This window comes from Eschrichtius robustus, chromosome 20 (genome assembly GCF_028021215.1).
Source record: "Eschrichtius robustus isolate mEscRob2 chromosome 20, mEscRob2.pri, whole genome shotgun sequence".
Classification (NCBI taxonomy): Eukaryota; Metazoa; Chordata; class Mammalia; order Artiodactyla; family Eschrichtiidae; genus Eschrichtius; species Eschrichtius robustus.
This window is the reverse complement of record NC_090843.1, coordinates 28,006,187-28,020,019: the sequence shown is the minus strand read 5'-3', so window position 1 is coordinate 28,020,019 and position 13,833 is coordinate 28,006,187. Positions and strand designations below refer to the sequence as shown.

At 40.3% G+C, this 13,833-nt stretch overlaps 1 protein-coding gene across 1 annotated transcript in view; it reads left to right on the top strand.

Annotated features, from left to right (window-relative positions):
- Window positions 1-472: 472 nt before the first annotated feature.
- CA10 (carbonic anhydrase 10) overlaps window positions 473-13,833 on the top strand; it is a 581,255-nt gene continuing 567,894 nt past the window's right edge. Inside the window, exon 1 of the mRNA XM_068530438.1 lies at window positions 473-1,113. Coding sequence (XP_068386539.1) covers window positions 1,053-1,113 — 61 coding nt within the window. The 5' untranslated portion in view covers window positions 473-1,052. The remainder of the gene's footprint in view (window positions 1,114-13,833) is intronic.

The following is a 13,833-nucleotide window of genomic DNA, read 5'->3' as shown; positions in this document are numbered from 1 at the left end:
AGCCCCGCTCCCTCCTCCTCCACCCCTCCCCCACCTGCCCTCCACCTCCCCTCAGAATCGGGAGGCGTCCGGATCCGTAGGCGAGGAAATAACGACCCCTGCAGTTGCATTGCGAAAAATCGCGGCGGCGGCGGCCGCGGCGGTAGTCGCGGACGATGGAAGCGAGGCAACTGGAGGTTCCGGGGAGCCCAGGAAAATAGCAGAGGAACAGAAAGCGCGCACGCGACGCGGGGAGCCCATAGGCTCCCGATGCTCCCGGGTACCTGGCTCCCCACGGTTCCCGTTCCGGGCCTTGGACGTGCCTCCCGACCCGGGCTCCGAGGCTGCAGGCTGCGCGCGGACTTGGGCAGCCGGGAGGGTCGGCGGAGGCAGCTGGCGGCCAGCAGTTTCGGGCAATAATCCCTGCCTCTCTTTCTGTCTCTCTGTATGCTGTGTCTGCTCCTCCCCCCGGTCCCCGGAAGCAGGAGGAGAACGGCCCCGGAGGGGAGCAGCCACCCTCTGACCATGCCCCGGTGAGGCGGGCGGACTTCGAGGGCAACTCGTCGCGGACTGCCTGGGCTTAGCCAGCAAGCTGCGAGCTGCCAGGGGCCCGGAACTGCGCGGCAAGGCCCGGCGGGGGGCTATCGTCTATGACTTCTTGGGGCGCCAGGAGGATCGGGGTCTCGTTTTTGCAGGAAGAGCCCAGCGCTGGTGGCTTCAGGTGGCTGCCGCCGCCGCTGCTAGTGCTGTTTCCGCCGCTTGTGCAAGCAGTAGAGACCGACGAGCAGGGAGACTTCCCGGGAAGAGAGGCATCGGACATGTGTCAGCACATCTGGGGCACACATCCGTCAAGCCCGAGGGGAGATTTGCTGGAACAGTTCAAACTGCGATATTGATCTTGGGGGTCCCTGGCTGGCAGTCGGGTGGGAGTGTGAGTGTGCGCTCGCTAGGAAGTGTGTGCGTGTGTGCATGTGTGTGTGTGTGTGTGTGTGTGTGTGTGTGCGCCCTGTGGGGATTCCCCCCTTCCCCCCTGTTTTCCCGTCGAGTGATGCACTTGGAATGAGAATCAGAGGATGGAAATAGTCTGGGAGGTGCTTTTTCTTCTTCAAGCCAATTTCATCGTCTGCATATCAGGTATGGGACGCGCTGGAGTCACAGGCGGGTTCGGGTTATGTTGTGGTCTTTGGAATGTATGAGATATTATTGTATGTAGACAATCAAGTAGCCTCGCGGGGTGGGACGGGAGAGGGGTGGTGGCAGAGACCCTTTCAGCTCTGCGGATTTGCTGCCTTCAGAATTGAAGACCTTCTAAACCCAAGGGGGTGTGTGTGTGTCTGCATGCGTGTGTGTGTGTGTTGGAGGTAGCATCTGCATGGAGTCCTGGAACATAATAGGGGTGGAGGGATGAGAAAGAAGAGGCAGATGGGTGTTGATTTTCAACTGCTTTCCTGGTTGAGAACTCTGGCGAGGAAATCTGAGCCTTGGCAAACCCCACCACCATCCCTGGCTTTCAAAGTTTCCAAACTCTGGTGGTTCCTGGTTGAAAAAATGGACGCAGAGCCCTGCCCTGGTATCTAGGCACTTTCAGGAGACTGCAGGATGTTGCGGGGACTGGAGAGTACTAGCAGGGATCAGAGGAATGTAGAGGTACTCCATGCCGTCCCCAGACACATTAGGACCACCCCAAATAAAAGCAAAGCTTATCCAAAACAACATAATATCATAAATACCAGTTTAGATGATGAGCTTTCCTAATACCCAGTGGCAAGGATGTACTTACTGGCTCAGACTTACTGACCTCATGCTACTTGTGCCAGTCTGTAGTTTTAGGAGCTAGTGGGAAGCAAGGGCATTGAGATGAATGAAGTAGAGCTTGTGCCTACGTGTGTGTGTGTGTGTGTGTGTGTGTGTGTGTGTGTGTGTTGGGAAGGATTTTAATTTCTAAGCAGTGTTCTTGTTGGTGCAGGGAGTTGGGGGTGTGGAGTGGAGATGTGAGAAAATGCCCCAGGATAAGCAGTATTCCCCAGTTCAATTCAGTGCTTCCTCCCATTGACAGTGTCCACACCATTTCCCTCCACACTTGTCATTTAAGCACCCAGGGTAAGGCCCATTTGCAGTACTGCCCTCTGCCTGCATTCCCTCTGCAGAACTGGGGACTCAGCCAACTTCCCATGAAGTCAGCAGAAGAGGAGATCAGGAACCTTGCCCCTGTGAGCAGGCATATTTGAGCAGCACTGGGGTGGAGGGACATGTTTCCTGCATCTCCCTTCAGGTCCGCTAATCCCCACCCTATAAGCCAGACCAGATTCTGGATATTAAAAACCCTTGTCTGCCCTTATCCTGGACCCAGTTCCAAATACCATTATTCAGGGTGGGAATGGGGGGTCTTTTATTTGAAATCATTCTGTTTGGGGCTTGGCCACCCTAGTAATAAATTTGCCTCTATAATACTTTAGAGATATGTTGTGTACCTAGAAGCCAATAAAAAGTGCCCTGGGGTCACTCCAAATCCTCTACTCTTTACCCATCCTACATCTAGGAGGAAAAATTCCCAGGTGACTTGTAAAGGTTTATATCAGTCATATGTCCAGGGATAGACTGGGTGGCATCTCACAAGGCCACATTTTACATCTTTCTCTTCTACATGCCTCTTTCAAACTCTCTTTTCTCCATGTTATTTCACTGGTTATAAAATAGTCTTTTCCTACCTCTTTCCAACATCATAAATAATTTCAAATCAGACAAACCAGCTGAGTCCCTTTAAGATTTACAAAAGGTGAGCATTAACTAAAGCTCTGGACCTCCCCATCCTTTGTCCCCAACCCCACTCTTCATTTGGTCAGGCCAGCACAAAGGGGAACCAGTTGAGCATGGGCGTGTTCTTAGCCTCCAAAAGAGGCATTAGTGGGATACTTGTCACAGCTATACTTGATTTGGTGTATCAGCAACTAAATTGTATAAATAGAAGCATTAGGAGAGAGTTATTTCCAACCCAGGAGAGTTGTTATGTGGCCTTTCACATGTATTTACTAAATAATCATCATTGCTATGTAATGAGAAGATAAAAGTATAAGCAAAATTGCTAGCTATTAGCTAAATATGGAAAACTAGGTTAGCGTTCCAAATGCCTAGTTAGGATCAGCATTAATTTACACTTTATGAAGACATTTAGGCAGAGATGCAACATTATGGACTGTATATTTACACATTCATAAACTTAACTTTAAAAGGCCATTCTTTCTCCAAAGCCAAGGTGGCTTCCTCCCTCTATAAGAAGAACTGCTCATTCAGTGATGTCCATGTATGTCACAATTCCGATTAGTAATATAGTTATGACTCACATTTGCCACAGTTTGGGGGACTTTGCTTTCCCATCTGGCAGCCTTAAGAGGTATAGGAATGCAATACACTAAGGTTAAATAATTGTGGCTCAGGGAGTGGTTAGTGGGCCTATCATTTCTGTTTGCATGATTTGCAGTTTTAATTTAATCATGAATGAGCTTTACCAAAAGGAATGTAAGCCTGTATTCATAGAAGCTAAATCTTAAAAAGAAAAGCACCTCTCTACCATCTTGGGATCAATTGCCCTGCCTAGTAAACGGGTACTAATTGTTAGTGAGTTACCAGGCATCTATGATTGATGTATTTGTAGGGTTGGTTTCATTACTGAGGAATACCAGACTAGAAAAGGCCAGCAAAAGTCTGCAGTGTAAACATTCTGCAGAAGGAAAATTTTGGAAGTAAATTTGGCCTATAGAAGGTATATTGACTGAATATCAGTTGGCTTTCAGGAACACTCTGGAACTTTGTAACAGTGTTTTGTTAACCAAAGGCTCCTACCCTCATCCTACCCCACCCCCCAAATTAAAAGTACACCCAAGGAGTTTTCTCCCTGGGTCTGTGTGGCTATATTGCTTAAAATACAGACACCTGGGCTTGTATGTTTGATGGCTCTGCATTAATCATTTGATTGCGATGAAGCTGAGTAAATGGGACTAGGGGTCTGCTAGCTAGCTTGGCCAGGCTTGGCTAGCTGCTGGGGAAGTAGCATGTGTGCCTTCCATTTGAGAGAATTTGGCTGCTTAAGGATAAAACAGCTAGTCTGAAGAGGGAATGCCATGATCTGGGAGTTCTTGGGGCTCTATGTTCGACTCATATTTAATTTTACTGAAAATGTAAGGCAGCCAAGGTCTGTGGAGATGACAGTCAGGGAGGGAGGGAGGGAGGGAGGGAGGGAGGGAGAGAGAGAGAGAGAGAAAACCAGGATGATATTTCCCTGTGCTAGCAAGAGCACATTCCCTTCTTACAAAAGCAGCACATGTCAGCGAGAATGAATACTTAGCAGCACCAGAAGAGAATTTCTTGGTCCAAAGAGAGCTGTCTGATTTAATTTACACTGCACATCCTACTTCCCTATACTTTACTTCCCTTTACTTCCTTGTTAGTTTATTTATAATAATAACAGCAATAGTAATTAGAATTATGTGGTACTTTCACATGTATTACACAATATTGCACATATTTTAACTCATCTAGTCTCAGAATTTGTAGGGTGATTTTATGAATGAGGCAACCAAAGGCCACAGAGGTTCAGCTTGGAAGATTCACACCCAGTTCTAAGTCAAAATTCAGTGTATCATTTATGCTATGGTACAAGATTTCTTTTAAATGTTTTTATTAAGTATTCTTTTATTTTGATGTTTCCAATTGAAAGAGTAAATTGTGTTAAATGGATGTAAATCTTAGAGAGTTTAGAAGTGGAAGTTTAGGGTGATTGCAGCCTAGAGCTAGAATTAAGATGGTGTTTGAGTTGTACATGACTGTCATTCAAACAGTTAACACTGTTACTCATTTGCCCCCAGTGCCTTATGATCAGCAATACCTGTAAGAAAAGAGTGTTTCATACATTCTCTCCCAATCTGAAAATTAAAATGGTTTCACATTAATGGTTTACATTTAGAAATGGGATAATAGTACATACCTCACTTTTGTTATATAGATTAAATTAGATAATATGGTCAATGATTTTTACTTAGCACAGTGTCTCAGGCAGAGTAAGCGTGCAATAATATATATTTTTCCTACAAACCTGGCATTGCAGGGTTTGTGAGGAATAGAATAGAACCTTTACCTTCCTCCCTTACAACTTGTTTAAAAGCAAAAAAAAAAGAAAAAATCATTAACTAGTGCATTTTATAACATTGAGTACAAATCCTACTTTCAGTGAGGTCTTGGCTTAACAACTTTGAAATGTCTCTTAATTTTCTTTCTCTTATAAATGAGACTGGTAACATTAGGCTTTGGGGCATAGTCATGAGTGTAACCCACTTTATTCCTGTGAGCCCAATATGGAGGTGAGGCTTAGAAAGTTAAATAAGTCACTGGGAACAAAGTAGTGCTTATTCCCAGGGGAACAACAGAATTTTCTTCTTTCTTCTTGTAAATTATAACTCAATATAGACTCAACTTTCAGGTGCTTCCAAAATGGCAAACTGCATATGCTGTCAATATGATTTGAAATAGAAAGTTCCATTAAATATAAAAAAGAGCTCCACCCCAATAAAGAATCTGATGATCTCATTGGCAATACGGTTTCTTTAAGTCCAGTTTCCCATGTGATGTCACATAGACTCTTCATTGACAGATGCTGTAGATGACAGATATCATAGATGGGACTCTCCTGGCAGTGAGACGAGAGGCTTCCTGAGTAATACACTATGGGGGGAGGGGGGAAGAATTGTCAATGTTGAGAAACATTTTCTTGGGTGGGGAGGGGGGGGGTTTGATTGCCACCCTAGGCAGTCATACTTAATATCCCACCTTTTCACCTTAATTAAGCATTACATATTTGGGCCTGAGGTTTAGGCCAGGAACACATCCAGGTACCATAAATGTGTACAGTAGCAGGCCATTGTTTAAAGAATATGGGAGTTTGAAAACCCACCCTGCAATCAAACTCTGCCTTAATTACCTATGTGACTTTGGACAATTCTCTTAGCCTCTTAGACTCTCAGTTTCCTCATCTGTGAAATGAAAAGTTATACCTTCTTTGCCTATTTCAAAGAATTGTTGAGGGAAACATCAGAGAGTGATCCTGAATGTTCTTTGTGTTATACAAATGTAAAGTATCTGTGTCTTTACTATATTATGGAATGATCCATGCATAAGATATAACTTTAAAATAAAAGTTGAGATACATACACATAATGTAGGGTGATATTAAATAATACGAATAATACTTAATGGTTTAGATATAGTTGTGAAAGCAAAGTTGTAATGCACAAAATTTATCATGATATAAAACAGTACAAATAATGCCTAATTGTTTGATAGAGTACATAAATGCTATGTAAGAGAGAAGTCCAGACATGAAGGAAAAGGAAGATATTAGGTAGATGTTAGAGGTTTGGATAGAAGAGTTGGAGGGGACCACATCATCAAAAGGAGAGGGATAGGAATGAATAAGATGTACAGTGAAGACTGTCCCAATTGGAAAAAAAGACTCACTTTATGAGATACTGGAAAGTTGGGAGGAGCCCACTTAGAGAGCTGTTGAATTGAGAGAATATGGAGTGTCCTAATATATTTAATTTCTTGGTGATTTTTATTTTTTCTTATTATGGATCTTTACATGGATTCAATGGATTGAACTTGGTTAAAATTTGTTTGAAATTCTAACATTTCTTTAGATTTTAAATTTGTATTGCATGTCTCCAACTACTGCTCTCAAATCTCTCAAATCTGTTTGAGATTGCAGTTGAGTTTTGGGGAGACTTCAGCTTTCTCAACTGTAAAATGGAGATGGTACTTATTTCCCAAGATTGTTGATCCTACAGGATAATTGTAAGGAGCAAAACACTATTTGTAAATGCCTAGCATCGTATCTGGAATACAGTAATCATATAAGAGTAAGCGTGGGCTTTGGAACCAAAATAGGTCTAAATGTGAATACTACCTTTAGCATTCACTCTCTGTGTGATCTTAGGTAAGTTCTTTACATTCTCTGAGTCTCTGTAAAATCTGTAAAATGAGGATTGGAGAAAATGTACATAAGATCCTGTCAAAGTGCTTGACATGTGGTAGTCTCTCAGTGAATTGGAGCTGTTCCCATAAAATCATTATCATTAAAAACAATACTTATTTTGACACTTTGGACCTGTTTTTGTAAATTACAATTAATTTTTCAGTCATTTCTTTGTGTTCAACAAAACAGTATTGCCAGCTAACTGCGTGCCAAGCATAGGAATTACAAAAATTAACAAACAACACTTGGTCCTTAGTATTTATAAGATGGTTTACATGTTATGTGATAGAGTTGTGTTCAGAGTGCTTTTTATATTTTTAATTATTATTTTAAATTATTTATATATTTAATTATTTTATATTTTAAATTTATTTAATTATAAAGAAAAAGCAGTTAATTCTGTTGTTAGAAGTTGGAAGATGCAACTGGGGAAGGGGTAGGGTTTATGGAAGAGAAAACAGTTGAACTAGGGTTGGAAGGATACATGAGATTTCAAAAGAAGAGGAAAAAAGAAAAAGACATACCATGAGGCAAGAATAGTATGTTCTTATACAAGAAGTGATGAAAAAAACCCACAAAAGTATCAGAAGTATGGTAAAATGAGCATATAAAATAGATGAGTTAGATTAAGTGACTGGATATAGGCTAGAAGAATAACTTGGGGCCAATTTAAAGGGGTTTGCAAGCTAAGGTAAGAATTTTAGACGGTATCTTTTAGTTATGAGGAGCAAAGGTAGAGATAAAGAAAATGACATAATCAGGTTTGTGTGCAATTTAATGATACTTTTATACTTTTATTGCAATAAGCAATAACTTAGAAACCCAACTACTTCTTGTCAATCTTTATTCTTGCTCACAAAACCTGTTTGAAAGAATACTGGCCTAATAGATTAATTAGGCCATTATAGGACATTCTGAGGGACAGACTTAAAAGAAAAAATCAAAGAGTTGTCCTATCTCCTATGCACGTCCTGTACCCTAATCTTTGAGATTTAGTATTTTCATAATAAGCAAATGCAAATGTCTCCATTTTTGTACTTGAATAATAATAATAATGTCTTTAGCATTAGATAAAGGCTAAGAGAAATGAATCATCCATACATTCTTTTGTGTTGTGAAGATTGTGTGCCAAGTAATAGATGTGCTATTTGCCATGAAACCAATGGTTAAAGCACTGCAAAGCATTTTACATTAGCTTTACCTTATTATACTCTGTACAACTCTTATTTCCAATAGACTGCATGTTCACTTGGGAGAGTATACTCGTGGTCCACTAAATTGTATACCCATTTCACCCTTTCAATGGCCCAGTTAATATAAAGTACGTATAGAGACCTAAAATGAAATGGCTTCCTTTGTTTACTTAATCATTCAAAATTTATTGAGGGTGCTCTATATTTAAGGTACTGGGGATCCAACAGGAATGAGTAAGACAACTGACCTTTCCCTCCAAGAATTCATAACCTTCAGCAGGACACTGATTTTAAAAATATTAGTAGTTATAGCAGACTGTGATAAGTACTGTAGTGAAAAGAGATACAGCAGTGAGTGAATAGGACAGAGAAGGGGCATCTGACTCATTCTGGAGGTGGAAGGGCTAGAAGAAGGTAAGTAAATAGTGTCAGAGGGTGTTTGGGGTGAGTCTTAAAGAAAGCTAAAGAGTTGGCTTGGAAGATTTTTGCTGATTGACTAGGAGTGTGATAGGGGAGGGATGATCATAGGAAACAACATTTGTAAAGACAGGGAAATCAGATAGGACATGATGAATTCAGGGGACTGTGAAGAGGTAAGTATGGCAACAACTAGAGGGTGGAGTGTAATGGATGAGGCCGAGATAGAATAGCATATAGGAAATATGATGCTAATAGCAGTAATACCTTACATATGATAGTAGTAAAAATTACCCTTGTGCCTCTCTGTGCAAGGAGGGCATCTTTTAAGGCTCAGGGGGATAGGTCTAGTTTATACCTTTATCTTCTTTAGGAGCAGACCAGTCAGGGTTAAAGCTTTTGGCTTTAGTACAGCTATGCTCCGTTTGGCCCAGATCACTAGTTATTTTCCAGTATCGTCTCTAGTTCCATGTAGCTTCCCAGGAGCTTTTGTGATAACTCAGATTTAGACTACAGAATTTACCTCCTTACTTAGTTTGTATTTCTACCCTAGGAAAAAGAGCCAGGATGCTATTGGTTGATCCTAGATTTTGAAATATGGCAACTATCATTTTATTCCCTTTGGTAATTGAATCTTTTCTGCAACTTTCTGCCGTTTTCATCTTGTGTAATCTTAAACAAAACTTTAAAGGATTTATAGCATGTAAGGGTGGGGTGGGTGCTGTGAATGCTAATGAATGGTCTGGGATTGCCTTTATAACACAGCCATAAGTGCTTTTATTAGCAAGATTGGACTGGTAATGGGGTAGCCAGTGTTTGGGTTTGAGTTCATTTGCATTAAGGTGCCATCAAGATGGAAGTGGAAAGATCTTCAGTGGTTGTGAAGGAGACAGTCTACAAATGCCTTTCCCTCCTGATCCGGAAGAGGTGGGACCTTTGTCACAGTACATGGAGAATTAATCTTTAACTTTGTCCCGTACTTAATGCCCATAGGCCAAAGGGGCTGGCAGTAGGAAAGGAAGCCTGTGACTTTCAGGTGAATTTACCAGAGCCAAGTCCTGCTGGCTTCACAACACATTTGGCAACAATGCCACAGTTGGAATAAACATATTTACTGAAGGATATGAGTCAACATATTCCTCTTCTGCTGCTCCCTCTTCCTGCCATACACACAAGTTACCTTTCACCTTTAAGGAAAACAATTTTGATGGCAGCACTTATTGAGTGAGTAGGGACCATTCCTCCTCCATGATTTTGGAATAATATAAATACCTCACAGGATTCTTGAAAAGGACAGATATGGGTACATGTCTATGGAAGGATTCTCTCCCACTCTGAAGGGGTTTAATGAGTTGGTTCATTAATTTCACAAATGCTAATAAATGCCTCCTATCAGTGAGGCACTGGGCCAGACAGAAGTTAAAATATAGTAAGCTAAACAGCCTTGCCCTTGTAGAATGTATATTTAGTGATACACAATTTTTTCCCATTGCTCAAACTAGAGCCTGGCATTTTAGTAGATACTCAATAATGAATGAGTGAGTTGATACATAAATGAATAACAAGGATTGATTTAGAATGGCTTTCCTTCCTTCACAGGAGACTGGGAAACAAGATTCAGATCTTGTATGGAGGTTAAGAGGGAGGGAAAATGAAGAAGACTTCTCTGTTAGCTGCCCTCTTGCTTCTACTGCATGCAGTCAGAACTGGAACTTTCCCAGGGAGCAACTTATTGGATAGCTTTGTATTTCCTTCTCAGACTCAACTCTTATCTGCATTTGACAAACCAGCGTTAGTCAGGGCACTTCGCCATTGTTTAAAATGTATTTCTGCTCCTTTGTGTTCTGAGATACCATCCTGTGAGACTTGAATTAGGGCGATTAAGGATCCATGGATGCATTGTTGTTCTTTTTTCATGCCATCTCTGTTCCTATTAAAGGAAATTGCTAAGGATATGGTTGTTTTCTCACTGGGTTCCAGCTTGGGAGAAGCCAGCACTTGAGAAAGCTCACTGTTCTTTAGTTAGCAATGAACTAGAGTGCTTTAGGGGAAAAGGCTACCCACCCTTTAGTCTTGAGGCAGAGCAATACAGGAAACTGTTTTCTAAGGTGTTTTCAGTCTTCTGTCAGAAAACTTTACCCCCCCACCCTTGCCCAGCCTTTAGAAACAGAACTGTGGCACCCAACAGTTTTTACCATGGGGGGCAGAAGCGGGTATTTCCAAGAGCCTAGAAATTGAAAGAACATAGTGTATTTGCTGTTCTTGGCTGTACATTCTGCCTATAATCTCCTAGTTGATCTTTATAACTGTGAGGAAATGGTCAGTTAGGTGGTTTGTTGTTTGTTTGCTTGTTAATTTTAGAAAAAAATAAGAAGAAGTTATAGAAAAAAAGGCTCCTACTGTTAATCTTCCAGTAGATATATGGAAATTATACTGATAGTTAGAAAGTGAGGCATCTATGAATAATAAATGTTTGTTGTATGGCCTGGGTGTAAATAGAAGTATGTCACTGGCTGGCTGTCTTGCAGTACACAGTAATGATACCAGCTCTAAGTCACTCACATCTTATAGAATGAAATATAACGTAGTGAAGTCATCATTTTTTGTTATCTCTAACAGGTTCCATCCCTGTTTTTCCACTGTTATGAAGATGTTCTTTGTGGCCTTTTAGTTTGTGTCTTTGAAGTTCTGTGTTGTAGTGGCTAAATGAGAGTCCTATGCAATTAAAATAGTGCGTGAGTTGGTGCAGCCTTTTTTTTTTTTTTTTTTCTTTCTTTTTTCTTTTTTTTTTTTTGGTTCCTCTTGCTTTTAGAACTGCTGAAATTAGAGCCTGACTGAGCCAGGTAAAGTTTTATAATGTTCCATATCTAAAGGTAAAATGTGTCAAACAAATTAAAAATGACAGTTTTATTTGTGCATTTGCTGTTTAGTTTAATTGTGTGTTCAATTGAAATGCTCCTCTTTGATCAATACTCCTTACAAGCAAGGGACTGTACATGCAAGTGTTTTAGTGTTACAAACATGAGTGATACTAGAAGTCATTGAGTTAATTTTAATGCTAAATAAAATAGAAGAATAGTATCAAAGAAAATTTAGGAAAACAAACTGATTCTTCATAGACTAAATTTTTATTTTCCCAAAGTTTATTTCCCAAAGTTTTTTCCCAAAAAATTATAATTTTTTTCCCTTAAAGCTTTGTACTTAAAAAAAACTTTTACATTATATCTTAAGTATTCCCCCATGTTGCTTCCTAGTTGTATTAGTTTAGGAAATCCAGGACTTTGTGACTGGTAAACCCCACAGTCTCAGTAACATAACATAGTAGAAGCTTACTTCCTGCTCACATTAATTGTCTAATTGGTGTCAATTTGTGTGTGTGTATGTGTGTGTGAGAATAGGGGCTTGGTGAGGGGGAAGGGATAAAAGAGAAGGAATCCTGTCTGTGTAGTGACTTGGGAGTCTCAAGGGTGATAGTCTCTGCTATCTTCAAGACATGGCTTCCAATGTTGTTCTGTGCATCAACATTAACAGCTGGTAAAAGAGTGAGGAGGATGATCATGGGAGAGGTGTTTATGGGCCTAACAGGAAAACTGTGTACCTCACTTCTGGTCAATCACATGGCAACATCGTATTGCAAAAGAGGTTGAGAATTGCAGGCTAGTCACAAGACTAGCCCAAGCTCAGGAACAAAGGGAAAATGGTCTAGTGAACAATTGTCTAGTGTTTGCCACTTTAACATTTATGATTTTCTTTGTAATAGTTTCATAATATTTTATTCATCTAAAATAGCATTATTTATATTTCTCTTTTTCCCTATTTTTGAGCAGCTATGTTATTTCTAGATTTGCCATTTGGGGCATATGTTTTTGTCTATAGATATTTATTTCTATTGAATTATTTCTTTACAATCATCTCAGTATTGTGATTACTGGGTAAAACAGTGTGAAGTTCTTTATGTTTTTACCATATTATATCCATAAGTAATATATAACCTGTGTATAAGTCGCCAGCAATACACTTGAATTCCTGGAGGAAGTAAACAAGTATGTAGAACAGTTATTAAGTTTTCAAACATCTGTTTAAAAATACCCAAATTCAACTGAGTACATTTTAAAGATACTATTGATATTTATTCAACAATTCATACATTGAGCAGCATCCCATCTAGCAGATAGAAAGGAGCTCCAGAGAGCTGTACAAATTGGAAGATTTTATAGGCAGAAGAGGGTGGGACAGGAAAGTTACTAGCAAAGACTTGATTGTTTCAGACAAGGTCACCTTCCTTTGGGGGACAGTAGGAATCTACCTGGCAGATTACCTCATTGGTGCTGGCCAGGAAATTCCAGAGTGACTGGTTAAGATTATATTCCTGAAAAAGGCTGAAACTGCAGTTAGGTTAGGTATTAAGTCTTGGTTTGGTGACATGGGCCTTAGCACAGATGACTCCATTTTGGGCCTGTTGTCTCTTATTTTGACAGATCCTTTCAATAGTGGTCCACTCCCAGAAAGTATTAAGCAAAAACCAAATAGCCATGGCATTCAAGATGTTATTTTTGCTTAATAAGTCAGATCAGAGACAGCAAACCATGGTTAAAAACAAGCAAATAGCTTTTCTAAGTTCAGAAATTTGAGCCTACTTAAGTATTCTTCCTAGAGCATATTTTCATAAATTATAGGGAAGAATGGCTCAGGTGGTTTGAAGAAAAGATTACTGGGATGGAAGTTAGAACATGTTGTGGTTAGTACTTGTTTTGCCACTGTATTGTGTTGTGAAGGATGTAGTTTTACTGGTCTGAATCCCAGTTTTCTCCTTTTAAACAGGGATATTGGACTGGTTAATTTCTAGGTCCCTTTCCAACTTGGAAATTTTACAGTGTTATGAAACTTTTAAGAAAATTATCAAAGTTTACTGTTGATGCTAAACTTTTCCAGTTTTTGAAATGTCAAGGCAGCAAGATTAAATTACAGGAAGAACTTTGGATGTTGTGAGTGAGCAGAAAAGTGGGAAGTGACTCTTGAGATGAGCAAGTGTAAGGATAAGGCATAATGAAAGACTAACCCAAACTATATTTGTGGAATGCTGACCTTGTAGCTCTCTAGTAAGACCCTGAGAAAGAGTCCAGGGGCCATCACTGACTACTCCATAAAAGCATTTACTGAAAACCTTGCCGGGCGGGTCTTTATATTAAAGTCTTAGAATTTTATCTCAACTCTGCTGTT